The 13,057-nt window shown below is 60.2% G+C and overlaps 1 protein-coding gene across 1 annotated transcript; it reads right to left on the reverse strand.

Moving 5' to 3' along the window:
• Positions 1-491: 491 nt before the first annotated feature.
• LOC140895187 (zinc transporter ZIP1) lies at positions 492-3,775 on the reverse strand. Its single transcript, XM_073304624.2, has 3 exons — positions 3,679-3,775; positions 1,744-1,874; positions 492-1,567 (listed from the first exon to the last, which is right to left on the reverse strand). The coding sequence occupies exons 1-3, from the start codon at positions 3,773-3,775 to the stop codon at positions 911-913; spliced, it is 885 nt and encodes a 294-aa protein (XP_073160725.1). The 3' UTR covers positions 492-910.
• Between the last annotated feature and the right edge of the window lie 9,282 nt (positions 3,776-13,057).

Genomic DNA, 13,057 nt, shown 5'->3' on the forward strand with positions numbered 1-13,057 from the left:
CATTTTTGTTGCCCTCCGCTGGACTCTTTCCAGTTTTTCCACATCCTTCTTGTAGTGTGGGGCCCAAAACTGGACACAGTACTCCAGATGAGGCCTCCCTCGATCTGCTGGCAATGCCCCTACTTATACAGCCCAAAATGCCATTGGCCTTCTTGGCAACAAGGGCACACTGTTGACTCATATCCAGCTTCTCGTCCACTGTAACCCCTAGGTCCTTTTCTGCAGAACTGCTGCCGAGCCACTCGGTCCCTGGTCTGTAGCGGTGCTCCACCGTGCTTCCTTTGCTCTGCTCTCTGCGCCAGGCTGGGGCAGCGGTTTCAGGGCTGACTCTGGCCCTGCTCAGCCACCACACTCCAGGGCATCTCACAGGATTAGCTCTCTGCCTTTCCCATGCAATGGAGATGCACCCCCACACACAGAAGGGCACACCCCAGGAGCCTGTCTCCTGCCAGAACCTGGACCTCCCCCAGCAGGGAGTAGAGGAAGCTGGCTTTCCTGGGCGCAGCAGAGTCTTTAATAGAAGCCATACAATTTCCACTTGTAAAATCAGTACAATAGCCGTTTAAAAGGATAAAATGGAGGGGCTGCTGTGGTGATGGGGGTGTTCACGAAACATTGGAGTGATCATGATCAGGCATGATCGGCCCAAGTGCAGGCATTACACTTATGAACAGCATGCTGCTAAACTATTAAGCCAGGCCCTACTCTGACTCCAGAGCAAAAACCAGGCTGCCCTGAACCCACCCCCAAGACCCTCCCACCCCTAAAACTCTGCCCAAGAGGCATCCCAGTCCATCTCCAGGAGACACTGGTAGCAGGGGCTGAACCTGCAGCTGATGGTTTCCCAGGCCAGTGCCTGCCTCAGTACATGTGAGCGCAACCAGCAGCTGCCCAAGCAGGGCCAATGGCGTCAGCCCAGGAAGCGCAAGGCAGCCATGACTGAGAAGCCCAGCAGCATGGAGAGCACTTTGGGCAGGCGGCACTTCGGGGAGTTCAGTTCATGAGGCAGGATCTCAAGGAAGGTGATATAGACAAAGGTCCCTGCAGCAATCCCTTCCAGCAGGCACTGGGCCATGGTGCTGCTGGGGCCCGGGTTCTGCATCATCACAATCCCCACTGCGATGCCAAGGGGAGACATGAGGGCAAAGGTGCCAATCAGAGCCACAAACCAGCAGGCGGGGACCTGGCTCTGGAGCAGCAGGAGCGAGAGGCTGACAGCAATCACGCTCTTATGCGCCACAATGGCGATGCAGATCTGCAGCACCTTGGACTCCGTGTCCTGCAGCCCCACGGCCAGGCCCTCGAACAGGGAGTGCACCGATAGAGATAGGAAGAGGACAAAGGAGCGGAAGGACGAGTGGGCCGGGAAGTCTGCAGGCAAGTGAGGCGCACCCGTCTCCACCACCCACTCACCAGTGTCTGCTGGCTGAGGGGTGGCCTCCCCACAGGAGAGGAGGGGGGTGGCCTCCCCTGACCGCCGCTCACTGCAGTCCAGGACCATGTGCTCGATTATGAGAACCAGCAGGAAGCCAAGAGTCAGGACGAATTCAGGAAAGGGAAAATCCACCTGGGGAAGCAGAGAAAGCATTAGCCCGAGCAGAGGCCTCCGGACCCCCAACCCAGCAGAGACGGTGGAGATGACCCCAGGCCAGCTGGTGGGGCTGCAGCTAGGAACCGGGAGGAACAGCAAGCCCAGCTGGCCCATCCCAGCGCTATTCGGGGAGGGGGCTGCGGGGTACCTACCGTGATCTGCTGGCTCCGCAGCTCCTCCCGCATGTCAGACAGAGAGTCAGGGACGATGTCCAGCAGGCAGGTGGCCAGGAAGATTCCTCCAGCCACACAGCCGACAAAGCTGCGCCACCGCCCGTGGATCCCTGCTCCAGAGAGGGAGCAGTCAGCGTGACAGCCCCCCCCGGGAGACCCCGTCCCGCGGGGGGGGCAGGGTCCCGGCGTCCTCCCCCCCCACTGGGAGACCCCGTCCCGCGGGGGGGGCAGGGTCCCGGCGTCCTCCCCCCCCCACTGGGAGACCCCGTCCCGCGGGGGGGGGGGCAGGGTCCCGGCGTCCTCCCCCCCCCACTGGGAGACCCCGTCCCGCGGGGGGGGGGCAGGGTCCCGGCGTCCTCCCCCCCCCACTGGGAGACCCCGTCCCGCGGGGGGGGGGCAGGGTCCCGGCGTCCTCCCCCCCCCACTGGGAGACCCCGTCCCGCGGGGGGGGGGCAGGGTCCCGGCGTCCTCCCCCCCCCACTGGGAGACCCCGTCCCGCGGGGGGGGGCAGGGTCCCGGCGTCCTCCCCCCCCCACTGGGAGACCCCGTCCCGCGGGGGGGGGCAGGGTCCCGGCGTCCTCCCCCCCCCCACTGGGAGACCCCGTCCCGCGGGGGGGGGGGCAGGGTCCCGGCGTCCTCCCCCCCCCACTGGGAGACCCCGTCCCGCGGGGGGGGGGCAGGGTCCCGGCGTCCTCCCCCCCCCACTGGGAGACCCCGTCCCGCGGGGGGGGCAGGGTCCCGGCGTCCTCCCTCCCCCCCCCGCACTGGGAGACCCCGTCCCGCGGGGGGGGGGGCAGGGTCCCGGCGTCCTCCCTCCCCCCCCCCACTGGGAGACCCCGTCCCGCGGGGGGGGGGGCAGGGTCCCGGCGTCCTCCCCCCCCCACTGGGAGACCCCGTCCCGCGGGGGGGGCAGGGTCCCGGCGTCCTCCCCCCCCCACTGGGAGACCCCGTCCCGCGGGGGGGGGCAGGGTCCCGGCGTCCTCCCTCCCCCCCCCGCACTGGGAGACCCCGTCCCGCGGGGGGGGCAGGGTCCCGGCGTCCTCCCTCCCCCCCCCGCACTGGGAGACCCCGTCCCGCGGGGGGGGCAGGGTCCCGGCGTCCTCCCTCCCCCCCCCACTGGGAGACCCCGTCCCGCGGGTGGGGGGCAGGGTCCCGGCGTCCTCCCTCCCCCCCCCACTGGGAGACCCCGTCCCGCGGGTGGGGGGCAGGGTCCCGGCGTCCTCCCTCCCCCCCCCCGCACTGGGAGACCCCGTCCCGCGGGTGGGGGGCAGGGTCCCGGCGTCCTCCCTCCCCCCCCCGCACTGGGAGACCCCGTCCCGCGGGTGGGGGGCAGGGTCCCGGCGTCCTCCCTCCCCCCCCCACTGGGAGACCCCGTCCCGCGGGTGGGGGGCAGGGTCCCGGCGTCCTCCCCCCCCCACTGGGAGACCCCGTCCCGCGGGTGGGGGGCAGGGTCCCGGCGTCCTCCCTCCCCCACTGGGAGACCCCGTCCCGCGGGTGGGGGGCAGGGTCCCGGCGTCCTCCCTCCCCCCCCCGCACTGGGGGACCCCGTCCCGCGGGGGGGGGCAGGGTCCCGGCGTCCTCCCTCCCCCCCCCCACTGGGAGACCCCGTCCCGCGGGTGGGGGGCAGGGTCCCGGCGTCCTCCCTCCCCCCCCCACTGGGAGACCCCGTCCCGCGGGGGGGGGCAGGGTCCCGGCGTCCTCCCTCCCCCCCCCACTGGGAGACCCCGTCCCGCGGGGGGGGGCAGGGTCCCGGCGTCCTCCCTCCCCCCCCCACTGGGAGACCCCGTCCCGCGGGGGGGGGCAGGGTCCCGGCGTCCTCTCCCCCCCCCGCACTGGGAGACCCCGTCCCGCGGGGGGGGGCAGGGTCCCGGCGTCCTCTCTCTCCCCCCCCGCACTGGGAGACCCCGCACGCACCCGCGCCCCGCAGCCGCCCGGGGAGCAGCCCGCAGAGCAGCGGCAGGAGCAGCAGCCCGAGCAGGCCGCCCAGCTTGGCCGCCAGCAGGGACCGCATGACGCCGCCTCGGGGCGCGCGGCCGCCGCGCGAGCTTTAAACCCGCGCTCCGCGGGACAGGCCCCGCCCACAGCACTCCCGCCCCCGCACGCGGATTGGCCAGAGCCGCCGAAAGGGGCGGAGCCCTCACGGCGAGGGGCGGGGCTTGCGCGCAGGCGGGCGCGCCCCAGCTGGGCCGGTTGCACGTGGTCGGTGCCGAGCGGGGGGTGCGGTTCGCCGCGGGCCCCGGGCTCGATGCGCCGAGCTCGGCTCCCCCGGCGGGGCGGGGCGGGGCGGGGCGGGCCGAGGGGCTGCCGGTGCCTGCTGGGGGCTGGGGCTGGTAGCTCCCTGGGAGCGGGCCGCCTCTCTGCTCCCGGGCCGGGGCGGGCTGCAGAGCTGGTCGCCCGCGGTTCCTGCTCTGTCCCCGCAGCCCCCTGAAGTGGAGACGGGAAGGGAGGTGCCCGGCAGCCGGCGGAGGGGGCGCTCCTGGGCCTCGGGGCAGCGACTCTGGGTTCAGAACCTGGCCCTGGCGTCCCCTCGCCGCTCTCCGAGGGCTGCTCGTGTGGGTGGGTTCCTGGGCCGTCTGGCAAAGAGGAGGGATGGGAGAATCTAGCAGCAGAAGTTTTAATGCCCCTCAGTAAGTCTCACCCCCTTAGCTGCAGTCTGCTGGCCAGGCCCACCCTCTTCTATCAGCGACGGTGTAGACAGAGGGTTTGCAGCCCGGGTGTGTGTGCGGCACCCCTGAAAGACCAGGGCAGCAAGGCTCCCCCTCCCCGTCACCGTCTCCGGGCTCCTGCCCCAAGACTGGTCAACACAGGGGGCTGCAGAGATGTTCTGAGCCCTCACAGGACACCTGTGTGCCATCCACTTCCAGGGAGATGCCATTCCTGGTCCCAGCTGGTGATCCCCAGCGGTAGCCGGGGTAGCAGCCATGTAATCCTGGTGCAGCAAGGCCCGCAGACTAGCTTGATGCTGCCAAAGCACCCGCGTTTCCCTCCGGTCAGCTTTGACGCCACAGCTTTTGGCTTTCACTCAGTGCTCTTTTGTTCTCAGATCTTGGGACAGGAGTAAATAGGGGCCAAGCTGGCTCATTTTACATCCCCGTCGTAGCCTGTTCTGTCTTGTTCTGCTTTCCCAGCTAAGCAGCTTTAGACACAGGGGGGCTGCACCAATTAAAAATGATAGTGGTGTGTGACGTTGTGAGTGTAATATAATATCTCATTGAAAGGTGACAGGGTCAGAAAGAGTTAATTAACTCCCAGACTGACATGAGCCATGGCCGAACCTTAGAGACTGGTTAGGAAGAGATGGAAATGAAGAGAGCTTTGAAATGCAGCCTGCCTTGTGAGAGACAGAAGGGGAGATAGAAAAGGAGTACTTGTAGCACCTTAGAGACTAACCAATTTATGGTGTTACCATACACATTGTAACGAGACTAACAAATTTATTTGAGCATAAGCTTTCGTGAGCTATGTAGCTTACGAAGGCTCATGCTCAAATAAATTGGTTAGTCTCTAAGGTGCCACAAGGACTCCTTTTCTTTCTGCGGATACAGACTAACACGGCTGCTACTCTGAAACCTGTAAGGAGAGTGATCAGGTAAGGTGTGAGCTGTAGCTCACGAAAGCTCGTGCTCAAATACATTGGTTAGTCTCTAAGGTGCCACAAGGACTCCTTTTCTTTTTTCAGGTAAGGTGAGCTATGACCAGCAGGAGAGAAAGAAAACCTTTTGTAATGATAATCAAGGTGGGCCATTTCCAGCAGTGAGGAACAGTAGGGGGGGAAATAAATAGTTTTACTTTGTGTAATGACCCATCCACTCCCAGTCTCTATTCAAGCCTAAGTTAATTGTATCCAGTTTGCAAATTAATTCCAATTCAGCAGTTTCTCGTTGGAGTCTGTTTTTGAAGTTTTTTTGTTGAAGAATTGCCACTTTTAGGTCTGTAATCGAGTGACCAAAGAGATTGAAGTGTTCTCCGACTGGTTTTTGAATGTTATAATTCTTGACGTCTAATTTGTGTCCATTTATTCTTTTACGTAGAGACTGTCCAGTTTGGCCAATGTACATGGCAGAGGGGCATTGCTGGCACATGATGGACCCATGGAAAAGAAGCCCTTGAGGAATTCCATCATGATTTCAACAATTTCCATCCCACCATCAACCTCAAACCTGGACCAGTCCACACAAGAGATCCACTTCCTGGACACTACAGTGCTAATAAACAATGGTCACATAAACACCACCCTATACCGGAAACCTACTGACCGCTATTCCTACCTACATGCCTCCAGCTTTCACCCTGACCACACCACACGATCCATCGTCTACAGCCAAGCTCTGCGATACAACCGCATTTGCTCCAACCCCTCAGACAGAGACAAACACCTACAAGATCTCTTTCAAGCGTTCTTACAACTACAATACCCATCTGCTGAAGTGAAGAAACAGATTGACAGAGCCAGAAGAGTTCCCAGAAGTCACCTACTACAGGACAGGCCCAACAAAGAAAATAACAGAACGCCACTAGCCATCACCTTCAGCCCCCAACTAAAACCCCTCCAACACATCATCAAGGATCTACAACCTATCCTGAAGGACGACCCGTCACTCTCACAGATCTTGGGAGACAGGCCAGTCCTTGCTTACAGACAGCCCCCCATCCTGAAGCAAATACTCACCAGCATCCACACACCACACAACAGAACCACTAACCCAGGAACCTATCCTTGCAACAAAGCCTGTTGCCAACTGTGCCCACATATCTATTCAGGGGACACCATCACAGGGCCTAATCACATCAGCCACACTATCAGAGGCTCATTCACCTACACATCTACCAATGTGATCTATGCTATCATGTGCCAGCAATGCCCCTCTGCCATGTACATTGGCCAGACTGGACAGTCGCTACGTAAAAGAATAAATGGACACAAATCAGACGTCAAGAATTATCACATTCAAAAACCAGTCGGAGAACACTTCAATCTCTCTGTTAGTCTCTAAGGTGCCACAAGTATTCCTTTTCTTTTTGTGAATACAGACTAACACGGCTGCAACTCTGAGAAGAGTAGATGTTTGCTCAGGTCTTGTGATGTCAGCAAACAAGTCTTGTCGATGGCTGTAGCTTCGATTCAAAGATCAGAAAAGGAATATTAACATTTAGGCAGATACTTGAGTGACATAGTATTATTGTCTGTATGTCTCTGAAGGTTGTGGTAACCTGTGTCTGAACTGTTTAACGGATAAATGACCCTGTGCTAATTGCCAGGATGTTTGGGAGAAGGAAAGTGAAGCCGATTGTTTTCTCAGGCCAAAAGGCTGCAGGAAATGAATAAAAACCTTGGGACACGATCCTTCTTCATCTCAGATCTGCTTTGGGTTTCAAGAGGGGGAACCTTAAGCCATAAGGATTGAGATCCCCAGTCACTGACTGGAGTCACCCTTAATATGGACATTGGACTGTAACCCATGGACTATTTCTAAAAGGACTTTTGGCAACGACAAGCTCATCTCTGCCATGTATCTGAACCTCAAGAATTGAACTCAAGTCTGTCTGTATATTGATCTTTTAACCAACACACTCTCTCTTTTCTTTTTTAATAAATGTTAGTTTAGTTAATAAGAACTGGCTGGAAGCGTGTATTTGGGGTAAGATCTGAGTTATCATTTGACCTGGGTCTGGGGCTTGGTCCCTTTGGGGTCAGGAGAACCTTTTCTTTTATATGATGAAATAAGATTTTCAGAATTTATCATCCTATGTTTGACGTGTGTGTCTGGCTGGAGGCCTGCGGCTAGCTACTTTAAGGGAACTGCGTTGTGTGGACGTCTGAGAACCCAGGGAGGTGCTATAGAAGCTGTTTTGGGCTGGCTGGGTAAATCTAAGTATTGGACTATCCACCACCGTCTGAGGTTTGTCTGCCCCGTTCTGTTTGCAGTTCACCCGGATTGAGTGACCTCAGCTGGCTCCCACGGGCAGCACCGTCACATGATGCAAAAATTTTGTGTGGACAAGGCCTTAGTCTCACCTTGCACTGGCAACCCTGGCCACTGCCCCCAGGCCTCCAATCACCTGTGTTGATGTTGACCTTATCTGGAGTTTCCTTTACTCTGTCTTTTTGTGAGAGATAGGTGATCTCATGCTGTATGCTTGAGTGGGATGGGGGGAGGGTTGTCTGTTGTCTGCGTGCACAGAATTATGGGGAGCAGGGAAACTGAACCAATGTATCTGCCTGTGGGGTGGGGGGCAGCTGAGGTATTTCTGCCTGCTGCATCCCTGGAGGAGTGTGAGGGAGAAGCTGCCGGGGCTCTCTGCTCATGATACTTTTGAGGTAAGGGTGAGCAATGGGAGCAGTTTTCATGTTAAGGAACATTTTGCTGCAGGGTTCAGCTTGAGAGAGTCACATGCAGAGCTGAAAGGAAAAAACACTGTGTCCTGTGAGCTGGGGAGGGAGCAGTGAGAAGTCCCGTGGTGGGGTGCGTGGCAGAGGACCGGCAGGGGAAAGGAGCCAGAACCCCCAAGTTCTGGAGGGGCCATGCCCTGGACTCCTGGGTGAGACCAGTCAGTCCAAACTCTCAAGGGGCTGAGTCTCTTAAAGGTGAATGTCAAACATTTCAGGAAAACCAGTCTCTTCCTCTGCTCAGAATCCAGTATGTGGGATCTGAGTCCATTTCCTTGGAGTGACTGTGATTCACCTTAACCCTTCAGACTATACAGACAAGAATCTTCCCTGACTCCCAGCCCCCTAACCCTAGCCATGGGGCCCAGCCCTTCACTAGGATATTTGTCAAGGTAAGAAATTCCTGCCCCTTGACCTGTTTGTCCATTGCCATTGCAGAGGGAACTAAATGGTCAAACAAACCCCAAACATGAAATCAAGCAAGCTAATTATGAGCTAGCTATAGGGTTGCCAGTTGTCTAATTGCACAAACCCAAACACCCGGGCCCTTCCCTGAGGCCACGTCCCAACTCACTGCATCCTCCCTCCCTCGCTCGCTCCCTCTCCTCTGCCTTCCCTCGCTCCCTCTCCCCTGCCCTCCCTTGCTTTCACGGGGCTGGGGTAGAGGGGGATGTAGCTGCTTTTATTTACTTCCTTGCTTGTCCGAGCAGCTGTTCACGTCACCTGCCCAGGAGGGAGCTGTGAAGCCTCAAGACCTGCCCTCGTCACCTGGACTAAGCTTGCCTCCCGTTTTGTGCCTACCCCTCTTGCTCCTGCTTGGCCTGGAAACAGGTGTATCTCATTACCAGTTCAGGCCGCCAATGGGGGTTAGTATGTGTCACGGAGTCCCCGGGCGATGCTCTGGAACGGCTCCCTACGAAGCCAGTCAGGACTCTGGGGCAGTCTCCTTTCTGTGAACAGCCTGTCTGCAGGACACACAGCTCACACAGCTTCCACCTTCCTGGGTCTGACCTCGGAGCATTCAGCCTCCTCTGCCCCTCTGTGCGCTTCTCACAGCGAGTCCACCCAGGCAGGGTCCTGGGGAAGCCAGAGGGTCCTGCACCCCAACTCCGCAGTCAGACGGGACTCTCAGCCAGCCAGTAAAATAAAGGTTTATTAGATGACAGGAACATGGTCTAACACAGAGCTTGTAGGTGCAGAGAACAGGACCCCTCGGCTGGGTCCATTTTGCGGGGCAGTGAGCCAGACAACCCCGTCTGCCCTTCACTCCATGTCTCCAGCCAGCCCCAAACTGAAACTCCCTCCAGCCCCTCCTCCTCTGGGCTTTGTCCCTGTCCCAGGCCAGGAGGTCACCTGATTCCTTTGTTCTCCAACCCTTTAGCTCTCACCTTGCAGGGGGTAAGGGTCAGACCATCAGTTGCCAGGAAACAGGGTGTTGGCCATTCTCTGTGTCCAGACCCCTGCACACACCTGCCCTCTAGGACTCTGCAATGATCATACACCCTTACCCCACCACCTAGATACTTAAGAACTGCCTAGGGGAAACTGAGGCACCCCCACACTATTCAGAGGAAACATTAAGAACAGTCCCACTTCGTCACAGTGTGTCAGATTCCTGACCATGTTTCGCAGATGAAGGCAGGGTCCCATGGCCAAGTGGTCCAGAGTGTCTGCTGTCTGGAGCCTGGCTGCTTCCCCAGCTCGTCCTGCTGTTTGAACGTGCCACATAGTGAGCTCCTGCCCCGGGGCCTTTCCAGCATGCGGAACTGAGCTGAGATGTAAACACTCACCAGGGAGAAGCATGTGGGCAGGGCAGTGGATGCCCCAGCGTGGGCTGTAACCTACCATATAGGACTCACAGCGCCCAGGCAGTGGGCAGGTAAAGACCCGCTGGAATGCAGAACAGCTGTCCTCTGGGCCTGGAGGTGGAGGGTCCCTTTGTCCTGCAGACCCCTGCTCTACCCCAGGCTGCTGGCTGGGACCCCCAGTTGTCAGGGTGACTGGGCCTGGCCTGCTGGGAAAGGCAGGCAGCTGCCCCCATTCCAGGACATTTCAGTCTCCTCAATTATTTTGTTGATGAATGGAGCCGAGCAGGCCGTGGCCCAAGACATCAATAATGGAGCAGGCTGGCCATTGTTCACAGGCAGAGGCATCCGGGCTGGCGGAGATCAGCCAGGCTATGCAGGGACAGGCCTCCGGTTACAGGCTCGCGCCAGGGGCTGTCGGAGCAGAGACCCAGCACAGTGTCAGGTGTGGTGCCCCAACGCTTTGGCAGGTCAAATACATCGATTGTGCAGAGCTTCTCCGAGTGCTGAGCCCAGTGTGGGGCTGGGCTGCTGGTACCGGGGCTGAGGGGCTGGGCTATGGGGACAGAGGATGGGCAATGGCTACAGGAGGGGCTGGGAGATGGACAACTGGTACAGAGGTGGGGGAAAGGCTCGGTCTCTATCAGTGGGGGAGGGGAGCAGTCCGTATGGGAGGGTGTGGGGGTCGGTCTCTGTCACCGGGAGAGTGGAGCAGTCTGTATGGGAGGGTGGGGGGGTCGGTCTCTGTTAGTGGGGGAGGGGAGCAGTCCGTATGGGAGGGTGTGGGGGTCGGTCTCTGTCACCGGGAGAGTGGAGCAGTCTGTATGGGAGGGTGGGGGGGTCGGTCTCTGTTAGTGGGGGAGGGGAGCAGTCCGTATGGGAGGGTGGGGGGGTCAGTGTCTGTTAGTGGGGGAGGGGAGCAGTCCGTATGGGCGGGTGGGGGGGTCGGTCTCTGTTAGTGGGGGAGGGGAGCAGTCCGTATGGGAGGGTGGGGGGTCAGTCTCTGTTAGTGGGGGAGGGGAGCAGTCCGTATGGGCGGGTGGGGGGGTCAGTGTCTGTTAGTGGGGGAGGGGAGCAGTCCGTATGGGAGGGTGGGGGGTCAGTCTCTGTTAGTGGGGGAGGGGAGCAGTCCGTATGGGCGGGTGGGGGGGTCAGTGTCTGTTAGTGGGGGAGGGGAGCAGTCCGTATGGGAGGGTGGGGGGGTCAGTCTCTGTTAGTGGGGGAGGGGAGCAGTCCGTATGGGAGGGTGTGGGGGTCGGTCTCTGTTAGTGGGGGAGGGGAGCAGTCCATATGGGAGGGTGGGGGGTCGGTCTCTGTTAGTGGGGGAGGGGAGCAGTCCGTATGGGAGGGTGTGGGGGTCGGTCTCTGTTAGTGGGGGAGGGGAGCAGTCCATATGGGAGGGTGGGGGGTCGGTCTCTGTTAGTGGGGGAGGGGAGCAGTCCGTATGGGAGGGTGGGGGGGTCGGTCTCTGTTAGTGGGGGAGGGGAGCAGTCTGTATGGGAGGGTGTGGGGGTCGGTCTCTGTTAGTGGGGGAGGGGAGCAGTCCATATGGGAGGGTGGGGGGTCGGTCTCTGTTAGTGGGGGAGGGGAGCAGTCCGTATGGGAGGGTGGGGGGTCGGTCTCTGTTAGTGGGGGAGGGGAGCAGTCCGTATGGGAGGGTGTGGGGGTCGGTCTCTGTCAGCGGGAGAGCGGAGCAGTCTGTATGGGAGGGTGGGGGCTTGGTCTCTATCAGTGGGGGGAGGGGAGCAGTGAGCCCAGTGAGTCCATATGGGAGGGTGGGGCATGGTTCCTCTCAGTAATGGCAGAGAAATGTCAATGGGGCACAGATCCTGCAGGCTATTCTTCCTCCAGGGGTCAGGAATTGGCTAATGGGGGTCACAGCCCTTATCTCTGGGGCTGTGCTGCTACCCTGGCTAGGAGCCAAGTTAGCACCTGCTGCTGTCCTGTGGGTGGCCCCAGGGGGCAGGGCGTGCTCACCCTTCCCCCTGCTGCTGAGCCGAAGGGGCGCTGGCATCTCCCTGCCTCAGCCCTGCCGCTTCGGGTTCCGTGCCAAGCTGTCAGGTCCCCGTCTGGGCACAGAGCCGGAATGGCACTGGGCAGTCAGAGGAAGGCACGCCAGGAAGCAGATGCACCTTGCTCTCCCCTCCCCCATCACCAGGTAAGGTGCGTCTGCCTCCTGCAATGTGCCCTCCTCCTGGTGCATGTTGGCCCTTGGGCTGACTGGACACGTGGTATTAGCTATTATCATTAATGCCGGTAGTCCTGGAGCACTGAGAGCCAGCAGCCAAGACTGGGCCCATGTTGCCGGGGGCTGCATGGACCCAACTGAGATGGGGGTCCCCTGGTGCTGGGGGCTGCACAGTCCCTGGCTGAGCTTGGGGTGCAAGGGGCTGCACAGACCCTGACTGAGATGTGGCCCCCGTGGTGCTGAGGACCATATTGTGGCTTTTCGCGTCCATTGATTTCAATGGATCTGGGCCCAAGTGACTTTCCAAAAGCGACAAGGGGAGTCTCTGGCTTTCCTCCCCTCCTCTCCCTGTGAGTGGAAAGTGTAAGGTAGCTCTGAGCTGGACTCGTCCTTCCAGGGTGTAAGTAATGCTCGGCTGGCGGAAAGAGATCAGGTGAGCTGGGATTCACCTGCCAGCCCCGCTGACAGTCTCTGGTGTCATGGTACAGGTCCTGTTCCCTGACAGCGAGCTCCCCGCTCCCCAGTCCAGCTGAACGCCCCTGTGACCACCAGCTTCCCCGGCCTCTGGCTTCTGGGGGCTCCTGCCCTGCATAAGAACACAGAGAAATGGCTTTGTCCCCCTGGTGCTTCTGGCTGCTGCTGCTGCAACCTCTGCCCCTGGCGGGTGAGTGTGGAGGCGCTTGGGGCATGGGGGGCATCGGCACGCAAAGCATCTCTTCCTGGGGTACGTTCCTGAGGGGCAGCGGCTCAGCGTCACAAGGGAACCAGGGGGCAGCAGGGAGCAGAAACCCAGGTTGCCGTCGCACAGGTGTTGGGGTGGCAGGGCAGGTCAGGCCAGCAGACCCACTAGCCTCACATCCCTGGGCCTGACTGGGGCCAAGTGCTGAAAACCCTGTCCCAGGACAGTGCCAA

The sequence above is a fragment of the Lepidochelys kempii genome, chromosome 10 (genome assembly GCF_965140285.1).
Source record: "Lepidochelys kempii isolate rLepKem1 chromosome 10, rLepKem1.hap1, whole genome shotgun sequence".
NCBI classification, from domain to species: Eukaryota; Metazoa; Chordata; order Testudines; family Cheloniidae; genus Lepidochelys; species Lepidochelys kempii.

What these genes read in the sequence shown, in the direction of transcription:
- LOC140895187 (XM_073304624.2), bottom strand. Translation starts at nt 3,775, where the DNA reads ATGCGGTCCCTGCTGGCGGCCAAGCTGGGCGGCCTGCTCGGGCTGCTG. An exon ending in CGGGCGGCTGCGGGGCGCGG is followed by an intron (nt 1,875 to 3,678) that starts GTGCGTGCGGGG and finishes TCTCTGGAGCAG; the next exon opens with GGATCCACGGGCGGTGGCGC. An exon ending in TGCGGAGCCAGCAGATCACG is followed by an intron (nt 1,568 to 1,743) that starts GTAGGTACCCCG and finishes CTGCTTCCCCAG; the next exon opens with GTGGATTTTCCCTTTCCTGA.